The 23,918-nt window shown below is 35.1% G+C and overlaps 1 protein-coding gene across 12 annotated transcripts in view; it reads left to right on the top strand.

The window, feature by feature from the left end:
* Window positions 1-23,918, top strand: part of NSD1 (nuclear receptor binding SET domain protein 1) — a 160,556-nt gene that overhangs the window by 120,705 nt on the left and 15,933 nt on the right. For all 12 annotated transcript variants that reach the window (XM_074212296.1, XM_074212295.1, XM_074212293.1 and 9 more), the window contains 7 exons: window positions 704-904; window positions 2,178-2,357; window positions 15,592-15,748; window positions 15,890-16,095; window positions 16,949-17,061; window positions 19,503-19,772; window positions 23,257-23,373. In XM_074212296.1, the coding sequence (XP_074068397.1) occupies window positions 704-904; window positions 2,178-2,357; window positions 15,592-15,748; window positions 15,890-16,095; window positions 16,949-17,061; window positions 19,503-19,772; window positions 23,257-23,373 (1,244 nt within the window). The remainder of the gene's footprint in view (window positions 1-703; window positions 905-2,177; window positions 2,358-15,591; window positions 15,749-15,889; window positions 16,096-16,948; window positions 17,062-19,502; window positions 19,773-23,256; window positions 23,374-23,918) is intronic.

The following is a 23,918-nucleotide window of genomic DNA, read 5'->3' as shown; positions in this document are numbered from 1 at the left end:
CAGATTTGAACTCAGGTACTCCTGACTTCAGGGCCTGTGCCTCTATCCACTGCGCCACCTAGCTGCCCCCCCTGTCTTATAAATTATTACACATTCTTATATATACCACATGTGAATTGAGTGTGTTCCACATTTTTAATACTCTTCATATACTTTTTATTGTGCTTGCCTCTTAACCTTGTGAGTAAAACACTTTTTAAAGCTTTATGCAGTATTTGAATGTCAGTTTCTCTGTGCCAATTCATATGGACTATGGTTATCTATTATTGCTGTACCAGAATCTATTTAGGTATTCCCCAATTATTGAACACATTCATTTTTTTATTCTTTTTTCTTTTTAGGTTTTTGCAAGGCAATTGGGGTTAAGTGGCTTGCCCAAGGCCACACAGCTAGGTAATTATTAAGGGTCTGAGGCTGGATTTGAACTCCTCAGGTACTCCTGACACCAGGGCTGGTGCTCTATCCACTGAGCTACCTAGCCACCCCACACATTCACTTTATTAAAAATTATATTTCTGGGGCAGCTAGGTGGCTCAGTGGTTAGAGCACCAGCTCTGGAGTCAGGAGGACCTAAATTCAGATCTGATCTCAGACACATAATAATTACCTAGCTATGTGACCTTTGGCAAGTCATTTAACCCCACTGCCTTGTAAAAAAATTTTTTTTTTCTGTTATAAAGCTATAAAAATTGATGTTTCCTAGGAATTCACACCTGCTTTGTGTGCAAAACCAGTGGGGAAGATGTCAAACGGTGTTTGCTACCTCTTTGTGGAAAGTTTTACCATGAAGCCTGTATACAGAAATATCCACCAACTGTCTTACAGAACAAGGGTTTTCGGTGTTCCCTTCACATGTGTATAACCTGTCATGCTGCTAATCCAGCCAGTCTTTCTGCATCTAAAGGTAAATTGATCCTGCGTTACTTGTATTCACTGTAACAAAGGTGAAAGGAAATTGACTGCTTTTCTTTGACTGGACATAAGTGTATCCCTTAATCCGGAATCTTTCTATTCCATTGACACGTCTACATTTTCCTATTTGAATCATTCACACATCTGATATAGTTTTAAAAGTAAAACTTCTGTGTGTGTGTGTGTGTGTGTGTGTGTGTGTGTGTGTGTGTATTTTTTTTTTGCAAGGGGAAGAAGAAAGGCTTATAATTTAAGCCAAAAAATTGAATGATAGATGAACTCAAATCTGTTGCTTCATTAACATAAGATCATTATATCCAATATTAATGTGTCTGTTTGGGGTTTTTTGATTTTTTTTTAACATACCTTACAAACTGATGTTATGTGATTTTTATATTTTTCAGTCATTAAAATGACTTCACATTCTTGATATTGATTAAGAGATGAGGTTGGAAATCATGAGGGCTAAAGTGTTGCCTAAACAGAAAGATTCTATATTCTTACCTTATATTAGTTGTCTTAATATGTCATATGAATCTGCTATCAGCCTGGAGCACCATGAGATTGCTGAAAAAACTTTGTGATTAATTTTTATCTTTGTGCTTTGTTATTTAGTTTTCTCACTGTGTGGCCTGAGTCATTTACATATATTATAGACTGTATATCATATTACTATTTACATCAAACTTGAGTGAGAAATTCAGCAAACCATGTGCCCAACTACTAAAAATACACAAAAGTGATTCTAGTTACAAAGGCTCTCCTTTGGTTAGACTGCTACATTACTGGTCCTTTTTTTACAGATACTTTATCTGTTGAGGGGGAAGACAAGTCCTACTTAAGGAGTTTTAACATTAAGTAATCCCATGGAACTTTCTACAGGGTAAAAACAAGGATTTCTGAGCCAGTTCAGACAATATCACAGAACTATTTTGATAGTTTCTATTGCTGCTAAAATTCATGGATATTCAGCTTTTTAGCTCTTTTGGGTCACATCATGCAACAAAACCTTGTCTATATGTCACCATATAGAGAATTTAATGTTTATTTATAACTTTAATGTAATCCTTATTGTAGTGAGTATAATAATAAAATGTGATAATGCCACATGAATGAGCTTTGAGACTGCATGTACCCTATGGATTGTAGTTTAGACACACTTGCTATAATATATTTTTAGTTATCAGATTGACCTTTTAAGTTAGAAAACTATTCATTTGTGTTTGATTCAAGTGTCTGTGTGTGTTTTGCTCTCGTACTGCTAGGTCGTCTAATGCGCTGTGTCCGGTGTCCTGTGGCTTACCATGCCAATGACTTCTGTCTGGCTGCTGGGTCAAAGGTCCTTGCATCAAATAGCATCATCTGCCCTAATCATTTTGCCCCTCGGAGGGGTTGCAGGAATCATGAACATGTTAATGTTAGCTGGTGTTTTGTATGCTCAGAAGGTAAGGCTTGGTAATGTTGTAAATTATATTTCTATTTCCCATTTAATTATGATTAATTGATAGATACCAGTCCCAAAATCTAAATGAATTTATTCAAATTTAAAAATTGAGCAAGGGGCGGCTTGGTGGCATAGTGGATAAAGTGGAGTCAGGAGTACCTGGGTTCAAATCCAATCTCAGACACAATAATTACCTAGATCTGTGGCCTTGGGCAAGCTACTTAACCCCATTTGCCTTGCACCCCCCCCCCCCAAAATAATAAATAAATAAAAGTTGAACAGGTGGGAAGGGGAGTCATGCTAATGTAGGTTGTAAGTTTTGAACCTCAGCAAAAGCTTCAGTTTAATAATTAGTTAGGGTTGACAGGAACCTTTAAGAGGAAAGGGCAATTGTCTAGGATATTTTCCAGCACCGTATGAGTTTAGAAAACTCCCAGCAACTTCCCTCTTCACTGGCCATCTAGTTATTTAGCCATGGAGGACAAGCATCAGTATGGAGTTTCATTTATCCAGGTGTGAGGTGATGAAGACCTGACCCTGGGTGGCAGCAGCATCAGAGGAGAAAGAGATCATGTATAAGAGATATTATTATAAAGTTAAAATTGACAAAAGTTGACAGCTGTTTGGATATAGCAAGTGAAAATGAGAAGTTAGGGTTGACATATAAGGTTGTAAGCCTAACTAACTGGAGAATGTTTATACCTTCAACAATGATAGGGAATTTAGTATGGGGTGGAGGTAAGGATTGGAGGGAAAGCTATTGGACTCAGTTTTGAAGTGTTGAGATTAAAGTATCTATAGGATATTTAGTTAGAAATGTCCAATAAGTACCTGAAGATGTGAGACTTGGTTAACAGAGAGGTTTATGGCTGAATAAATCATCAGCATGAGTTCATGAAGGTTGATGGCATCACTATATGAAGTATTGGAGGGAAGAAAACCCTAAAGAAACCTATGGTTATCATACTTGACTTGTTTGAAGATCCAGCAAAGAAGACTGAGGAATTGTTACTTGGAAAGGAGAAGCAGGACAGTGTAGTATTATAAAACCTAGAGTGTCAAGATAAAAAGATGATTGTGTCATACTGTAGAGAGTCAAGGACTGAAAAAGTCCTTTAAATTTGTCAATTAAGAGAACACAAATAACTCTGGAGTGATCATTTTCAGCTAAATGATGAAGTCAGAAACTATTCTGAAAAGAGTTCAAAAATGAAAGGTAAGGAACTGAAAGCCTATTGTAACCTACTTTTACTAGAAGTTTAGCCACAATAGGGAGAGATATGGAATGATAATTGGAATAAAAAGATCAATTGAAGATTTTTTGAGGATGCCTCCATCTTGTAGTCTCTAGCCTAGGGAAGCAGTCAGTAGAATGTCTATGATGGAAGATTAAGTGAGAGAGATGTTTGGTTTTTTTTTAGGTTTTTGCAAGGCAAATTGGGGTTAAGTAGCTTGCCCAAGGCCACACAGCTAGGTAATTAGTAAGTGTCTGAGACCGGATTTGAACCCAGATACTCCTGACTCCAAGGCCGGTGCTTTATCCACTATGCCACCTAGCCGCCCCTGAGAGATGTTATTAAAAGAGTTTAATCTGCTGGTGGAGTTGAGATGGAATATAATTACTTATGCTGTAGAGGGATTTGCCTCTACAAAGAGAAGAGCCACATCCTCATATGAAATGGGGAGATAGTAGTGGAAGACATCTGAATAAGAGATGAGAAGAAAAAGGAGCACCCAGAAAATGACTTTAATTTTTTTCAGTGAAATATGAAAAATTTCTCCGTTGATAAGACTGGAGTAGAAGAAGCCATGGGAGATTTGAGGAAAGATGAAAGTTGACTTTCAAAAAGCCACAGTGATGAGTGGGATTATGAGTTATAGTGAATCTAGTCAGCACAGTTTTTTTATTTTCTTAGTCTTCCTTCAGCAGCCTATGAGTAAGCACAAAGAGAGCAGATGGGAGTCATCTAAGATTGAAGCTCAGCAGGACCAAGGGTAAATAGGACTCCAGAGAGGAAGACAGTATAGAATTAAATTGTTTCACTAGGGGATCAAAATGGGGAAGGGAGGAGATTGTAGCCAGAGCCTAGGAAGGAACTGAGGAATGACTGGTTTTACATAGTAGTGAGGCACAAGAATAGATTTTAGGGTTGCAGAGCAGAGGGAGAGGTGAAATTTTGATCAGAGATAGGAATTTCAGGGCATGGAACTATTGTAAAGAAGATATAGTGGACACATCTATTATAGAGATCTTTTCTAAGATTTTAGCTACAAAGGGCAAAAGAAATTTAGAACGGAAGCAAAAAGGAAAGAACCAAGTGATTTTTTTTTGAGGATGGGAGAACATGGACATGTATGTATGTAGGCATTGGAGAAGGAATGAAAATAAATAAGAGAGTGGGAATGGTAGAGGAGACAGTATTTTGGAGGACATGGGATGGAATAGGATCACTTTAGAAGGTTAGGGGTATGAGCCTTGGTAAGGAGTAAGAACACATGAATAAGGTTCTGCTAAGACAGTGGAGGGAACAATTTAGGAGGAGCAGGAAGTTTTGCCAAGAGTCATTGTGGAGAGCAGAATAATAAATTGATAAGGGATATACAATTGGATTATATATTACCAGTGAGGACCCAGTTAATATTTTTTTTATAGTGGATTCATTTGGAACTCTTAAATTGCTCCACCTTAGTTTAACTTACCAGCATGTATGGGAGAAGAAATAGCTGATAACGTGAGTGATCCAAGGCCAAGACTTGGCAGGACACAATTAGTAATATTGCGGGGGCGGGGCGCTATAGTTTAGAGCAAGGAGGATAAGATAACTAAAGGTTAAAGACTAGGAAAGAAAGAATGCAGAAGAGGTGACCTGGGACAGAATTGAGGGGTCAAGGGTGTTAGAGGTCACAGTTTGAATGAAGAATAGAGGCAGAAGGAGAGGTAGAAAACCAAATAGATTGTGGTCAGATAAGAGAGTTGTGAGTGATAAGGATTTGATCATCTTTGTGATGACTTCAGTGAAGTTGAAGACTAGGCTATGGGACAGGATTAGCTTGAGGAACTGAGCTGTGAGAATATTTGAGAGTCAGTATGTAAGGAGTCCCTTTGGTACTAAGTAGTAGTACCACACTGAAAATCCAATCTTTGTTTCATTTCTTCCTTCACAAAAACTTTAGGTACTAAAAATCAGCTTCTTCCAGAATTGTTTTTCTTACTTGTTAAAATGAGGGAGTTCAAAATAAGCTCTTCGGTTTTGTTTTTGTTTTTAATTTTTTAAATTAATAAGATATTATCTTCTCTTCACTTTCTGATCAAAATAATAAAGCAAAACAAAACTTAATGTGTCTTGAAGTAAAACAATTGTTAGTCCAAAAAAATCTATGACTACTATATCTGTACCCTGAGTCTATAGGAGAAGTTAGGTAACATGTTTAATATATTCTCAAATTATAGTTGATCCTTGTAATCTTTCCTTTAAACTTTTAGATTTTATGATTCACTGAACCTACATTTTATGTATTAATACAACAGCATTATTAATAATAATAATAATACAGCAGCATATATAAAGATTTCTCATTTCTATATAATAATTATTCCTAGTTAGGTGTAAGGCTTAATTAAGAGAAATACAAACTTTTATGGCATCTTTTTTTTTAAAGTTTTGTTTTGTCCCTTTTCATTTTAAATCATAATCTTTCTAGAAAAATGACCTTTCACTTCAGTGTTGTAGTTAAGCCACATTTGTGGCACTGTTTGTTTTGGTTCAATATTTTCTTGTTATTAGAGAAGGTACTTTATTAAAAGAGAGGAAGATATTTTGTAACAGAAAAACAGTTGAGCCAAAATACCCAGTGTTCTGACTATATATAACACTATCTATGATGCTCTTTCCTACCTTTTTGCTAAGAAGAGGAAGTCTATTTATAGGACCATTATTAGTTTTTCACTTAACTTTTGGTGTTTTTTTACTTTTTTGTAATCTGATTCTTTTGTTTCTATTTATTTCATTCTACATTCATTCCTATGTAAATTCAAGGAGTCTTATGTTGCTCTAAGTGTCTCATATTAATAACTATTATTGTATAATCTATTACAGCCTACTCAGAAGCCTGACAGTTCAACCAAATGCTATAGCAGATAGTTGCTCTGTAGCCTATTGTTTTCTAAACTCAGAAATAAATTACTGGGTAATCATCTTTGCTTGTCTGTACTTAGAAAACTGGAAGCATTTGGCAGAAATAGGATTTATATCATCATCTATCTGCTCTTGTACATAATCAGTCAACAAGCATTTCTTTCATCTAGATCCAAGTGAGCACAACTATTTGTAAAAGGTTACATTGATATAAAAGGTCATGACTTCCTTGTTAATAACTTTTTTTAATATGTATGATTAGGGAGGAAATTACATAAAAGTAAAAGGCTTTTTGTACAAACAATAAGATTAAATATAAAGTAACTGTAAGGGGGAATAAAATGCTATGTATTACATGTCTGTGATAAAATGATATATGAAACAACATTTGTGTGGTGCAAAGAGCACTGGATTTGTATTCTAAGAACCTAAAACTTAATCCTGACTTTACTACTTATATCTTGTGCGGCCTGAGGCATGTCATTTTGCAGCTGCTTGGTCTTTAAAATGAGCATTGAACTAAATTGACCTCTTAGGTACTTCCCAGGATGTTATGTCAATATAGAAGACCAAAAGCCTCTCCCTTGTAGAAACATTGGAAAAGATAAAGAAGACAAGTTTTTAAATGAATTGTAATTAAATGACAATATGAAAGCATTTTCCTAATTACTAATAATGGAAATGAAAATGACATTCAAGTTCCCCTATTCTAATATCCTTTAAATTTGACAGAGAATCTTCAAAATGGAAATGTTCAAAGTTTAAATAGTCATGAGATAATAGTCCTGTTAATACATTGTTGATAGAACTGAGAATCAATCATAATTCTGGATATAAGTTTATAATTATGCAAAAAGAATGATAAAAATTATTAAAAACACTGAACCATAAATCCCATTACTATAACCACAGTGAGGTCAAAGATAGAAACAAAGATCTAAAATATTCATAATCTTGCTTTTGCTGATAGCAGCAAATTGAAAATAAATTGAATATCAATTAAGATATAATCCTGTTAACATAAGTGAAGCACACTAGTCAGGACTTAACGTTTTTTCTTTCTTTTATATCTTCTGCCTTTATTCTTTTTTTTTTTAGGTTTTTTTTGCAATGCAAATGGGGTTAAGTGGCTTGCCCAATGCCACATAGCCAGGTAATTATTTAAGTGTCTGAGGCCATATTTGAACTCAAGTACTCCTGACTCCAGGGCTGGTTCTCTATCCACTGCCCCACCTAGCCGCCCCTCTTATTCTTAAGAATAAAAAGAAACACATTTTCATAGCCATTTGTAATAACATAATTTATTTGAGGTAAATATTAGTTAATTTTCTACTCAGATTCTCTGTCCTAGTTGTTCTAAGTCTTTGGCCTTCCTTGCTGACACCATAGCCAGAGAGTTGGTGAGAACCATTGCTTTACTTCAGTTGTTCCCAGAAAGCAGATAGGACAGTCGTTTTACAGCCTTTCTCTATGTGAGGTATCTTCTACATAATCTTTTCTTTGAATGTTATAGAACTTTAGAATATTAGAGCTAGAAGGGACCTTGGATATTATCTATTGTGGACAAAAGAATCTGACAATGAGAGACACTTAATGAGAGACACAGAATCACAGAACTTCAGGATTAGAAGGGATTTCTATAAGTACACCTGACAGGTGGTCATCCAGCATTTCCTTGAAGACCTCAAGTGAAGAGAAACTTAACTATGTCCTTAGCTCATTTCATTTAGGTCTAACTCTAATTGTTATGAAATTTTCCAAATATTAAACCTTTATTTGCCTATAAAAACCACTGCTCCTAGCTTTGACTTTGAGGCAAAGTAGAATAAGTGTAATCCTATTTCATATAGAATCATAGATCTTAGTACTAGTTAACGAATATTTGATCATCCTCCCTTATTTTACATATTAGACAATTCAACCAAAGCTCAGAGAGACAAGAGTGAGAGATAGAACCAGAATGCTCAAATTGCATACCTCAAAATTCCAAATCTGTTGTTATTTCCATAGTAAGGTAGCTACCATGTTCACCCTGAGTCTTTTTTCCCCCTAGCTAAAGATCCTCCATTCCTTTAATCTATCCTTATACAGCATGTATTTGGTTTTTGTTTTGATTTTTACACAATAATTTTTTCCAATTACATTTGAAGATGGTTTTCAGCATTCATTTTTGTAAGAATCTCAGTTCCAAATTTTTCTCCCTCCCCCTTTCCCAAGAGAGCAAATATTCTAACTTAGATTATATAGGTACAGATGTATTAAACATTAGTCATAATATGAAAGAAGAAAGACTTTTTATCAAATTACCTGATGAAGAAATGTCAGAGAAAAGATTTGATCCCAAAATACTATCTTTCCCCACTGTAATCTGACACAGATTATTAGAATTCAAAAGAATTTTAGAGATTATCTCTTCATTTTATAAAAGACAAAGCTGAGGTCTTAGAGATACTAAATTATTTGACTTCCTTAAAGTCAGAGTCAAGATTCAAATCCAAGATCACTATCCCGAAAGTGCATTCTCTTCACAATAAATATAGCATGCTATTTCAGTCAGTGATTTCTTCAGTGCACCTAACTTTTAATTATATTCCAAGCCAAAAGTTTTTTTTTTTCCCTAGAGAAAAGGAAAAAAAAAGAATGAAAGCAGAAGATGTAAAAGAAGGAAAAATGTTAAGTCTGGTGACTAGTGTGCTTCACTTATGTTAACAGGATTATATCTTAATGGATATTCGATTTATTTTCAATTTGCTGCTATCAGCAAAAGCAAGATTATGAATATTTTAGATCTTTGTTTCTGTCTTTGACCTCATTGTGGTTATAGTAATGGGATTTGTGGTTCAAAGTGTTTTAATAATTTTATCATTCTTTTTACATAATTATAAACTTATATCCAGAAGTATGATTGATTCTCAGTTCTATCAACAATGTGTTAACAGGACTATTCTCTCACAACTATTTAAACTTTGGACATTTCCAGTTTGAAGATTCTCTTTTTCCTATCATTCTCCTTTTATGGTTCCCCATGTGAGGTTATTGTTAAAATTTGACTAAAGTCAGGACTATGAAGAACACTATAATTCTGGGTTCCCACACTGTGATGTAGTAGAATGAAGAATTCTTGGGCATTAAAAAACCTGTGTTTTAATCTCAGTTAACTGTTTTCCATTGCACCTGGGCTTCAATTTTTTATTGGAAATGAACATGGTATTTTCAGAAAACCATCTACCTGTTAAATCTTGTGATCCTGTGTCTCCCTCATAACAAAGTGCTATCTCATACATAGTAAATACTTAAGTTTTTGTTGAACTGGGTTAAATTGCTCCACAGAAATGAGGCCAGTAGGCTTGATAGTAGTTGCTGTGTGTTAGTGAAGAGATTCCTGATTAATACCAGTGAGAGAATTTTCAGCTATTATAATATGATGACTCCTTAATGATTTAATATATTATGTTAGAAATAATCACTGGATATGAAATTCAAAATATTCTATTCTTGTTCTACCATGAAGTAATTATGTATGGTCAGTCATAGGACCTCAATTTCCTTACCTGTAAAATGAAAGGAATGGACTAAATCATCTACTGTATCACTTTTTAATTCTAATGATCTTTCAGATGCAGGTATATTATCTTATTCAAGATTATTAGAGAACCTCAGAGTTGGAAAAAATATAAAGTTCAACTTATATGTCATCAGGAATCCTTTCTTTAGCATTTCCAAAAACTTGTTATTCATTTAAACATCACGTGCAAGGAATCATTTTCTTCCCAAGCAACCTATTCTGTTTTTTGTACATCCCTAATAAAAAAATTTTTCCTTGCTTTTAATTAAAATGTACTTCTCATTTTCCTAGATTCATCTTGAGACCAGCTAGCCACTGTATAGATAATTGACGTAAATGAGAATTGTCAGTTTTCAAAGTTCCATCCAAATACTGTACTTAATGGAGCAGCTAGGTAGTACAGTGGATAGTGCACTGGTCCTGGAGTCAGGAGGACCTGAGTTCAAATCCAGTCTCAGACACTTAATAATTACCTAGCTGTGTGGCCTTGGGCAAGCCACTTAACCCCATTTGCTTTGCAAAGACCTAAAAAAAAAATTCAACCATATATATATATATTATATATATATATATATATATACATATATATATATATACATATATATATATACATATATATATATATCTTTATTTTAATTGAAGTTTTTTAATTGAATAATTGAAGTTATTTTAATTGAAATTTTATTTTTCCAGTTATGTGTAATGGTAGCTTTTCAGCCTTCATCTCTTTGCACATTTGTGAATTCCACATTTTTCTATCCTTCTCGCTATGATTGTGAATAGTCTGGTTAAAGTTGTACGTTTACATTTGTGTTCTATTTGCATATTAGTCATATTGTGAAAATGGAATTAGAACGAAGAGGAAAGAGAAAACCATCAGAAAGGAAGGGGAAAACCTAAAAGAAGTTTTTAAAAGCTGAACATAGTATGCATTCATACTCCCTGGTTTTTCCCTCTGGATGTGGAGGGTAATGTCCATAGCAGGTCTTTCAGTATTGTCCTTGACCTCTGAACTGCTGAGAAGAGCTGCATCCATCATAGTTGGTAATCTCACAGTGTTATTCATATATAAAATGTTCTCTTGGTTCTACTGCCTTCACTCAGCGTCAGTTCATATAATTCTTTCCATGCATCTCTAAAGTACAACCACTCATGATTTCTTACAGAACGATAGTACTCCATAACATTCATATATCTTAACTTGTTCAACCATTCTTTAGTTAATGGGCATCCCTTCAATTTTCAAACACAAAAGATTTGATATAAATATTTTTGGTATTTGTTGTTTTTTGGTTTTGTTTTGTTTTAGGTTTTTTGCAAGGCAAATAGGGTTAAGTGGCTTGCCCAAGTCCACACAGCTAGGTAATTATTTAATGTCTGAGGTGGATTTAAACTCAGGTACTCTTGATTCCAGGGCCGGTGCTCTATCCATTGCGCCACCTAGCCACCCCCTAGTATTGGTATTGCTGGATCAAAGGGTGTTACCAGTTTTATTGTTCTTTGTGCATAGTTTGAGATTGCTCCCCAGAATGACTGGATTGATTTACAACTCTACCAGCAATGCATTAATGTCCCAATTTTTCTCTAATCAGTGGTGATTTGGAGCATTTTTTCATATTATTTCATATATATATATATATATATATATTTATAACTTTAATTTCTTCATCTGAAAACTGTCCTCATATCCTTTGACCATTTATCAATTGGAGAATGACTTATAATCTTACAAATTTGATTCAGTTCTCTGTTTATTTGTGAAATAAGTATTTTATTAGAAACACTGGGTCTGAAAATTTTTTTTCCCAGCTGCCTGTTTTCCTTCTAATCCTGGTTGCTTTGGTTTTATTAGTGCAAAAACTTGTTATTTAAAATAGTCAAAATCATCCATTTTGCAGTTTATAATATTCTATATTTCTTGTTGGTCGTAAATTTCTTCCCTCTTCATAGATCTAACAGATAGAATATTTCCTATTCTCTTAGTTGGTCTATGATACTGCCCGTTATGTCTGAATCCTGTACCCATTTGCACCTTACTTTGGTATAGGGAATGAGATGTTGGTCTATGCCTAGTTTTTGCCATAGTTTTCTAGTTTTTCCAGCACTTTTTGTCAAATATTGAGTCTGGGTTTGTCAGATAGTAAATAAAGTAGTCTTTTTTATCTTCCCTATTCCACTGGTCCATTACTCTATTTTTTAATGAGTACCAGGCAGTTTTGATGAAGGCTGCTATATAATATAATTTAATTTTAGATCTGCCACCTTCTTTTGCATTTTTTTCATCACTTTCCTTCAGATTCTTGACCTTTTGCTGCTCCAGATGAATTTTGTTACTATTCTTGCTCTGTAAAATAGTTTTTTGTTAGTTTGATCGGTAAGGCACTGAATAAGTGATTTACTTTGGCTGTAATTGTCATTTTTTTATTATTTTAGCTCAGTCTAACCATGAGCAACATGGTTTTTCCATATAATTTATATCTGACTTTATTTGTGTGAAAAGTATTTTGTTGGGATAGCTTAGGTGGCACAGTAGATAGAGCACTGACCCTGGATCAGGAGGACCTGAGTTCAAATTTGGCCTTAGACACTTAATAATTACCTATTTGTGTGACCCCCATTGCCTTGCAAAAAAAAAAGAAAGAAAAGAGTATTTTGTAATTGTTCATATAGTTCTGGGTTTGACTTGGGAGGTAGATTCCCATATATTTTATGCTGTTAACAGTTAACTTTAAATGGAATTTCTCTTTCTAGCCCTTACCCTTGGGCTATTGTTAATGTATAAAAATGCTGATGATTTATGTGGGTTTATTTTCCATCCTGCTACTTTGTTGAAGTTGTTAATTGTTTAAAGCAGTTTGTTAGTTGATTTTCTAAGGTTCTTTAAGGATACCATATCATCTGCAAAGAAGGAAAGTTTTGCTTCCTCGTTGCCAATTCCGCTTCCTTCACTTTTTCCTTCATGTTAAAACTAACAGTTCTAATAATATATTGAAAAGTGATAATAGACATACGTGTTTCACTCCTGATCTTATTGGAAATGCACCTAGTTATCCCCACTACATATAATGCTTCCAGCACATATATCTTACTCATCTGCTATGTGATTTATATTATAAGAAATATAAAGACAAAAACTCTGTTTAGAAGTTAATATTGTACTGGTGAGAAAACTATAGAAGAGTAAATTTAAAAAAAAAATACTTCTAAGTCATCTAAAGATGGAAGAGGCCAGAATAGAATAGTCAGAAGCAACAGTTCTTTGAACAATTTTAAATGGAGTTTGAAGAAAAAAATCTTTGTATGAAGTTTATAAGAGCAAAAATTACTCCTCATTTGAGTGGTTAAAAATTTTGAATGGGTAATTAATTCTCAGAGGATGAGATCTAAGCCATCAATAACTATGAAAAAAAATGTTCCATATCATTAATAATTAGATAAATGTAACTCAGCTTTTACCTTAAACCTGTCATGTTAGCAAAGTTGGCAAAAAAGGAAAAAGACAAATGTTGGATTGACTTTCGGGAAACAAGCACATTAATGCATTGTTGGTGGAATAGTGAATTGGTCTAATCAATTGGAAAAGCAATTTGGCACCATGACCCCAAAGCCAAAGTTGAGCATCATCTTTGACCTATGAAGGACATAAGAAATATTGTTTAAGCTCCTCTTTTGTGCCAGGAAGTAATATCAATAGGATACCACAGAGATATCAAGGACAGAAGAAAAGAAACATATCAAATATACTCTCTCTCTCTCTCTCTCTCTCTCTCTCTCTCTCTCTCTCTCTCACACACACACACACACACACACACACACACACACACACACACACAAACACATACTCACTCTTTCACTCTCATTCTCTACATCCACTTTTTATGGTAGAAGCCAAAATGATATCCATCAATTTGGGTAATGGTTCAGTAATCAATAATATGAATTCAGTGCTATAATTGCATTTCATAAATGGTTTCAGCTAGCCAGATACCCTGAGAGCTGTAGTCTCAACTCTACATAAGGGTGGCCTAGTCTGTAGAGTCACCTTTTCACTGTACGCAGCAGTGGAAATGGCAGCCCCCTGCATTTCTGAACAGCCTTTTAAAGGATTGTACTTCATAACTCTTGGTATGAGAAAGAAACTAGAGAAGATGTCCTAAAAATTGCTCACCCCAATCTGGCTTGTTCACCACAGCAGGTAGGGATCTGACTTTATGGTCAAAACATAAAAAAAATGCACCAAATGTTCACATGGACTATCTGTTCCTGACTTGTGGAAGAGCATTCCAAGCTTGTATTGGTTTATTCAGCCACAGTTGGACACACCTATAACTTGACTGACATTGTGGTGTCATTTTTGTCCTCTTAAGAGAGGAAAGGGCAGAAACCAACTGATATAAATGGTTACAGAGAGTTTTGTGAAAACTTTTTTGAAGTGATAAAGGGTTAAAGGAGGGACATCTAGATGGCACAGTGGATAGAGCACAAACTCTGGAGTCAGGAGACCTGAAATGAAATCAGATCTCAGACACTTAATAATGACCTAGCTGTATGACCCTAGGCAAGTTACTCTTTTTTTTTAGGGTTTTTTTTTTTTTTTTTTTTTTTTTTGCAAGGCAATGGGGTTAAGTGGCTTGCCCAAGCCACACAGCTAGGTAATTATTAAGTGTTTTTTTAATATTTTGAAAAAAGAAAACCAAACACTCAATTTTTAGAGATTTATGTAAACAATATTTCTGTTCTAAATAAATGGGAAAACGATCCATTTATTCAGTTCAGAATTTTTAATTGGGAAAATGGTGTTTTAAAATTGTGAAAGATAGGGGCAGCTAGGTGGTGGAGTGGATAAAACACTGGCCCTGGAGTCAGGAGTACCTGGGTTCAAATCCGGTCTCAAACACTTAATAATTGCCTAGCTGTGTGGCCTTGGGCAAGCCACTTAACCCCGTTTGCCTTGCAAAAACCTAAAAAAAAAAAAAATAAAGTTGTAAAAGAGTATTAAGCAGTCCCTAGGTGGTGCAGTGGAAAGGTATATACAGTTGGGAAAGCCTGAGTTCAAATGGAATTTAAACTGTCTCTGACATTAGCTTTGGGATCCTGAGTAAACATACTTAAGCTTATTGTATCTTAGTTTCCTCCTTTTTAAAATAAGATAGGATTCAATTGCTTCTTTTAGTTCTGAATCTATAATTCTGTATGTAGGAATGCAGAGGTATCAGATAAGCCAGATATTAATAGCATTTTTTGATCAGTTCTTCATGACTAAAAGTGTCTTTCCCAAGAACTGGAGAAACTTATTAAAAAATCTGGATCCCAGGGGCAGCTAGGTGGCTCAGTGGATAGAGCACTTGCCCTGGAGTCAGGAGGACCTGAGTTTAAATGTGGCCTCAGACACTTAATAGTTCCCTAGCTGTGTGACCTTGGGGAGGTCATTTAACCCCATTGCCTTAAATAAATTTTTTTTAAAAAAATCTGGATTCCTATTGACTGACGTAATGCTTTGTGGTTTTGAAACATGAATTCCTCTCTTCCCTCAGGGGGCAGTCTTTTGTGCTGTGACTCTTGCCCTGCTGCATTTCATCGAGAATGTCTGAATATTGATATCCCTGAGGGCAATTGGTATTGTAATGATTGTAAGGCAGGCAAAAAGCCACACTACCGAGAGGTTGTCTGGGTAAAAGTCGGCCGATATAGGTAAGAAAAATGAATGGAAATATTGTTTTAATTGTTGTGTTCTTAAAATAGCTGATTGAATTTTTCCCTTTCCTTATTCTTTAAGTTCTCTTTCAAAGTCCAGGTGTGTGCTGAGTGCTTTTCCCTTTGTATCATTCACAGGTGGTGGCCAGCTGAAATTTGTCATCCTCGAGCTATTCCTTCCAATATTGATAAGATGAGACATGATGTTGGCGAATTTCCAGTTTTATTTTTTGGCTCTAATGATTACTTGTGGACCCATCAGGCCCGTGTCTTTCCTTACATGGAGGGAGATGTCAGTAGCAAGGACAAGATGGGCAAAGGAGTTGATGGTACATATAAAAAAGGTAAAATATTGTTTTTGGTTGTGAGACCAAAGCCCCCAGCAAGCCAAGTGTCCTATTGGATTTACCATGAATCGAATATACCTAGTAAAAAAGAAGACTTCATTGTAATTAAAGCTGTAGTGATGGTGATCATGTATTTTAATACTTCACCCCCACCCCTACCCTCGCCCCAATGAATCAAATTCTTTAAAGGTTTTTTTTCATTTATTTTTTCTTATAATTTTCTCTGCTCCCATTCATTATACTTAAATCTGTTCATTTCTCCATTGTGCTGGAATTTTAAGGAGATATACTGACTATAGCAGGAAATCAGTAATTCTGGAGGTACTACTTTTGTGTATAATGTAATACATGGATTATTCCCTTAGCCTTTACCTAAATATCTAACATCTTTCTCTACTTGTTCAGAAGTGGATTTTAAGCTAGTTAAAAATAAGGAGAACAGGGATAGCTAGGTGGCGCAGTGGATAGAGCACCAGCCCTGGAGTCAGGAGTACCTGAATTCAAATCCAGCCTCAGACACTTAATAATTCCCTAGCTGTATGGCCTTGGGAAGCTACTTAACCTCATTGCCTTGCAAAAAAAAAAAAAAACCTAAAAAAATAAAGAGAACAAGCATTTACTAAATTCCCATTGTGTAGGATGGTGGACATCTCTCATTGCCTCATATTACCAAGCAAAAGGTTAATAAGTACAGACTCAAAAAAAAAATCTGGATCCCTATTGACCAGCGTGATGCTTTGTGTATATTTGTGTATACAAATATATGGGGTATACAAATATGTTTTTATATTTGTCTATAATTTGATCTTTGTGTATAAGTGCTTTTCTTTGTTGTTTTTCATTTGTTTAGCCCTCCAGGAAGCTGCTGTCCGTTTTGAGGAATTAAAGGCCCAGAAAGAGCTAAGACAGCTCCAAGAGGACAGAAAAAATGACAAAAAACCACCACCCTACAAGCATATCAAGGTGAGAAAAATTCTTGTAAACTTGGTATCTAGGTATAGACATCAAATATATCCAAACATTATGACAGTTGATTGTGTGTGCCTTCTGTTAGCAATAGCAGTAATTTTTTTTTAATCCATAAGACACATGATTAGAAGAGAAAAAGTGTTCCAGGCAGGGTAACATTGATAAAAATTTTAATATAGTGGTTTTGGAAAAGTTAGTTTACAAAAATTGTTGAGATTTGATTCAGTTTATATATTATTTTTTTAAATTTTCTTCAATTTATTTACACATTACTAAAGTATTCTTTTTTGAGTAAACGTGATACCCCTTCCCCCACAAAAATATAAAGCCTCTTGAGAAATAAAGTAAAAGAGAGAAAAAAAGTGTTTCAGTCTGTGTTCTGATACCATCAACTCTGTAGATCACTTTCTTTATCATAAGTCCATCAGAGAAGTTACTTCCATATTTTTCCACACTTGCTGGTGCTGATTGTAATTCCCTCCATCCATTCCTTCCCGCTCCCATCTGTTATATTTTCTCTCTCCTTTCACTCTGTCCCTCTTCAAAAATGTGCTGTGGGGCAGCTGAATGGCACGGTGGACAGAGCACTAGCCCTGGGGCCAAGAGGTCCCAAGTCTACATCTCACCCCAGAGACCCAGCAACCACCTGGCCCTGTGGTCCCAGACAGGCCACCCAATCCCACCACCTTGCAAAAAGTAAAAAAGAAAATGCGTTACATATGACTATTCTCTCTTATGATCTACCCTTTCTTCTATCACCTACATACCCCCTCCCCTCCCTCTGTCCCCCTCTCTCCTTTTTCTTCTAGATGTCTATACCCTATTGAGTGTGTATAATGTTTCCCTCTCTGAGCTATTTCTAATGAGAAGAAAGGTTTACTCATTCCCCCTCACCTTCCCCCCTTTCATACCATTGCAAAATCTACATGAAATACCTTTAATATGAAATACCTTAGCCTATTCTACCTCTCCTTTCTCTTACTCCTAGTACGTTTCCCTTTCACCCATTGACTCCATTTTTACCATGTATTATATCTTCAAATTCAGCTTTCTCCTGGGCCTCATTTATAAAAGCTCCTTCTACCCAAGAGAACCATTTTTTAAAAAATTGGCCCTGAATCTTGTTTGAATAAATGTTTTTATCTTCTTGGATATTAAAATAATAATGCTGAAATCAGACATTTATTAGTACTGTTAGTTTACACCTTGGGAAGAAGAATTTAAATATTGCTGAAACTGCTTGTCTAAAAGACTTTCCTCATGTATATAATAATCTATATATTCTGACTCACTGAATTATTGTTTGGAAAGTACTTTGTCGTCTGATAAAGGGTTGCAGACTGCCCAGCCAAACACATTGAAAAGTAAATATCTTCTTTTCCCTTGAAGTTATTGCGCATTCACTTTTGTAACCCCTAAAAAAAGCAAGTCACATGTAACAGTATAAAGAATATGTATCTAAGCCAATAAATTACAAAAAGTGTGCTTGAAGAGTATTAGGGAAGAGTTTCTTCTTCTGGGCATTCTCTAGTTCTATTAAATCAAAAATATAATCCCTTTTCCTTATAGAATTGAATGATTTAATTAGATTTATACAGATAAACAAAAGTGCTCAATTTGATGGAAAAGATAATAGCCACAAACTTAAAATCATGTGACAAATAAGGCATACACATACATAATAAAGATTGTTTTGAATATGGAAATATACTTTGGATTATGAAATATCTGAATGAATACTTTTATTTGAGATGTCTGGCTTCCTTTCAGTTAAATTTTCAGATGGGGGTGAGGGGAGGCAAGATTAGGGGGGAAATTGTAAAACTAGAAATAAATAAAATCCTTCTTTTAAAAAAATAAGTAAATAAATTTTCAGATAATAGAATTATCCAGGATGATAGTTTTCCTGCTTTGTTCATAGGTTTAGATTCCAGTTTTGCCTCATACAAAAGCACATAGCATGTCTAGGAATCATGAAGAGCAAGGGATACCCACAAATTGCTAGTGGAATTGAAAATCTGGAGACTAATGATAGTTTGCTCTAAAGGTAGAAAAAAAAATCAAATCCTTTCATCCTTTAACCCCATTATTTTCTGGAGATTTCCTAAGAATGTAATTAAATTTTCAAATATAGTACCATTATTTGTTTCAGAGTGGTGGGCCTCAAAAGCAAGGTGTCCATCAAATGGAGAGTAGCCAAATAAACTTTGACAGGTCAAAAGGTATTTGGACCTTAGTTTCTCATCTGTTAAATTAGAGGTTATTTTTCTGATATTTTTGAACAACTTATGTAAACATACTAGAAGTTGTCTTCAGTCTACATTCCTAGATGTCAGGAAATCATGAATCTTTTAGTAAGCAAGTTATGCCTAGCTTGTTGTTGAAGGAGAAGAAATTATCTGATTCCTGTCTTCCTTCTGATTCTATTTCAATAGGTGAATCGTCCAATAGGCAGAGTTCAGATCTTCACTGCAGACCTATCAGAAATTCCCAGATGTAACTGCAAAGCTTCAGATGAAAACCCCTGTGGCATCGACTCAGAGTGCATTAACCGAATGCTTCTGTATGAGTGCCATCCCACTGTCTGTCCTGCAGGTGGGCGTTGCCAGAACCAGTGCTTCTCAAAACGCCAGTATCCTGAGGTTGAAATCTTCCGTACATTACAGAGAGGCTGGGGCTTACGGACAAAAACTGATATTAAAAAGGTAAAGGTTATTTTTTTTAACAATTAGAGGAATGTTCTTCAAGTGGGGGGTAGAAATTGCAGCTTTTCCTCCTTTACTTAAATGTCCTATGAGTCTTGCCTGTTTCCATCTCATTTCTCTATTTGGACACACCAATAAGGGTTAAGACTAATCTAAATACTATACAGAAACATGCAGATAATAGTTGCCAGTCTGTTTATTCTATATATGTAGGGCCATGGTGTCAAACTGAGATGGAAATAGTGGACATTAAATCATAAGGATCCTTGCAGGTGTCACTTATTGACTGAGAAAACTACCTTAATATTATCTATGTCATTTTATTTTTATTTAGTCAAATATATTTCAATTATATTTTAATTTTCGAATTACACTTTGGGAGTCTTTGTTGACCACTTGAATGAAGCCCATGTTCCACAAATTTGATATTTCTACTGTAGAGGTTTCCTATGTGAAAGTATTCATTGTAGTAATTCAATTCCGTAACATTTATTGACTAACAGCAATGTGTAATTAGCAGTATTGTCTATGTACTTATAGTTTAATAGCTATGAAGAGACTGCTTATGGATCTGATAAAAAATACAATCTTTCTGCAACATTTAAGTAAGCATTTATGTGATAAACAACTGAGATAAGAAGATTGGTAAATAGGCCCTTTTCCTTAGGATGTGCACATTCTTATAGGAAATAACATGTACATAAGCATATTCAAGATATTCACAAAGTGAATGCAATGTAGTTTTGCAGAGGACCTTAATGTTTGGGTAATAGACACTTGTTGGGGTTTTTTTTGTTTTTTTGCTTTTTAGATTTTTTTTGCAAGGCAAATAGAGTTAAGTGGCTTGCCCAAGGCCACACAGCTAGGCAATTATTGTTTGAGACCAGATTTGAACCCAGGTATTCCTGACTCCAGGGCTCCTGCTTTATCCACTGTGCCACCTAGCTGCCCTAATAGACACTTGTTAGAGGCATCAATTGAATGGAGTCTTGAAAAAATTGGTTTTTCAAAGTGGCCGTGGTAAGGGAACACCTTACCAATGTAAAAGCATCGAGATGAGTGGTGGATTGTCATCTGTGTGGAACAGCAGGCTAGTCTTACTAGACCAGAAATTGAATGGAGTAGCACAAAAAGGGACCAGATTGTCAAGATTAAAATATTCAGTGGAGTAATAAATAAAGGAGGAGTCATCGATGAAGATTAAGTAGAGGGACAGCATGGTCAGATTAGCATTTTTCAGAAATTACATTGGAATAGGGAGAGTAAGAGTAGAAAGTAGAAAAGCTCTTCTAATAGTCCCAAGTGAGAGGTGATGAATGCCTCAACTAAGGCTGTGTGAGTAGATAGATGAAGATTGTGAGGCATGAGTTGCTGTGGCTAAAAAAACAAGTTTTGACAATTTAATTTGTGTGTTTGTGTGTGTGTGTGTGTTGTAAGAATGAGAGATTGAGAATAGTAAGGGCAGGTAGGTTGCGCAGTGGTTAGAGCACTGGCCCTGGAGTTGGGAGGACCTGAATTCAAATGTGAACTCAGACACTTATTAATTACTTAGTTGTATGACCTTGGGCAAGTCATTTAACCCCATTGCCTTACAAAAAAAAATTTTTTTAAAGGTTTTGTTTTTGTTTTTGTTTTTTTAGGTTTTTTGTAAGGCAAGGATCAGAGTTGAACTGGTTCCCTCAAAGGGAGGAGATCCTAGTAAAGTAAAATCAAGGTTAATGTCCTGGCTACATGCTTAAAGGAGAAGAGAATAATTATCTTTGGGTGGTCAAAGAAGAAGTTTAGGGGGAATAAGGTATAAGAGAGATGGAATGATAAATTCTGATCAGATAAGGGAATTTAAATTTCTTTTATGAGCAAATGAAACTGTAATTATAATCATAATTCTATTCAACAAGCACTTAAGTGCCTGTTATATACAGAACATAGGACTAAGTTTTAGCAATATAAAGTTGACGGGTAACATAATCTCAGCTCTAAAGGATTTTCTACTCTAATAAGGAATTATATCCAATGGGCTGTGAGAAATTAAGATTTTTGAACAGGCATGTTATAATTGCATGACTTGTAAATTTAAAAAATTTTGTAGAAAGATGAATTATAGGACTGAAAGATTACTAGAAGTAGACTACCTAGATGATTTTACTATTGACCTTGTATTGAGTGCCTGAATTAGGATGATAACAAAGCAGAAAGGAAATGATGGAGGATGCAAAGGGACAGCAGTTGAAATTTGTTAGTTGGTGTCAGTCACATGGGTGAGGGAAGAGTCAAACATTTCTTATGCTATAATGCTGAATTCTTTTTTTTTTAGGTTTTTTTGTTGTTGTTTTTTGCAAGGCAAATGGGGTTAAGTGGCTTGCTCAAGGCCACACAGCTAGGTAATTAGTAAGTGTCTGAGACCAGATTTGAACCCAGGTACTCCTGACTCCAAGGCTGGTGCTTTATCCACTACACCACCTAGCCGCCCTAATGCTGAATTCTTACAGTGACTATTCAAATGGGTATTTTACCAGCAAAAATCAAAATACAGGAAGAGGGATAATTTGAAATTAAACTATCAATCTTCCACCTATTTTGAGAATTTAGAGAGAAAACGAGAAGAATCCTATAGAATTCCCTACCTTTTAAGGAAAGAATAAAGAAAGCACTGACACAAGATAACTTTAAATCTAAGTCATATCACTAGATGACAATGGAGGTTTTATTTGTTTTTTCTTTGATTACTGTCTTCAAGATATTATGCTCAAACTATTTACTTAGAATACACATAGATGACCAATAATTTTGTGATTCTAGAGGATTGGGGAGGAAATAAATTTCTCAGAGAGATATCCTTCATCCTTTCATTGTAAAGGGAAATAAGAAAAATTCAAAGTTAATATTTTAAAATCTACAAGAAGTTAGTGAAAGAAGGTGAGGATTCTTGAAATGAAAGGCACTTCCTATGTTTTGTGCAGATGAAATTTTACTGTGGTCTCTATCTTTCCAGCAAAATCTAAACCCTCAACATCCATGATTATATAAGTAATGCCCCATATTGCAAACGTATCCTGACAGTGTTAATATCCTGACAGTGTTAATATCATAATGTGAAAGACATGTTTCTGTGAATTGTCTATGAAGATGTCAATAAGCTTTCATCAAGCCACCCACTTTTGAAGTGGATTGATTAATAAATACTTTCACTCCTCCTCTTCATCCCACCCCACCCCACAACTTGATCCTACCAAAAAACATTAACAATAAAATCTAATCTTCAACATCTATGGTAAGTAAAGTGATGAAGAGTACAACTCAAGTCTCTGGATCTACATAAGTCAATTAAGGACCAATTAGTACATACCTGTAATACTAGGCCACAACTCCTCTGGTAAGGGTACCATCTGGTTATCTATATTCTTACTGCAACGTAAAGAGAATCACAGGTGAATTTTTTTATGGAATTTTCTTCTATTGAGGATGTTCTGTTTTTTTGTTAAAGGGTGAATTTGTAAATGAGTATGTGGGAGAGCTAATAGATGAAGAGGAGTGTAGGGCCCGGATCCGTTATGCACAAGAACATGACATCACCAATTTCTATATGCTCACTTTAGATAAGGTAAGTAATAAAAATGTCTTTTTTGCATCTCACTATGAAAAAGTCAAGAGAGTTGAGACTAGTATGCCTCAATCTGCGTTCAGACTTCCATCAGTTCTTTCTCAGTCTGTAGATGGCATTTTCTATCACGAGTCTTGCAAATTGAATTGTTGTTAAGAACTGAAAAGAGCTAAATCCAGTCATAACTAGTCATCAAACCATATTGCCTAAATGGTGTTCTTCTGGTTCTGCTCACTTCACTTTTTTTTAACTCATTCTTAGTCATCCTTTTACCAGGAGTCAAAGAAGAATCACTGAAAGTGAGCAAGAATAGTGATGACAGCTTTTTTCGTTGAGCTACCCTGAATCTGCTTTTTATTGGCATATGCCAAATGATAGGAGAGGGCTGAGTGACTTCTTTTAAGACCCTTCCATCTCGAAATCTGTGATGTGATTTCCTTTCTAATGTGTAACATTTACTTTGCCTTTCAAACTGCTTTACATCCATTATTTTGGGTCTTTGATTAGAATAAGTGAAACTCTCACATTTTACAAAAACTCTCTGT

This window comes from Macrotis lagotis, chromosome 1 (genome assembly GCF_037893015.1).
Source record: "Macrotis lagotis isolate mMagLag1 chromosome 1, bilby.v1.9.chrom.fasta, whole genome shotgun sequence".
Taxonomy (NCBI): domain Eukaryota; kingdom Metazoa; phylum Chordata; class Mammalia; order Peramelemorphia; family Peramelidae; genus Macrotis; species Macrotis lagotis.
Note: the sequence above shows the minus strand (reverse complement) of the source record. Positions and strands in the feature narration are given on the sequence as shown.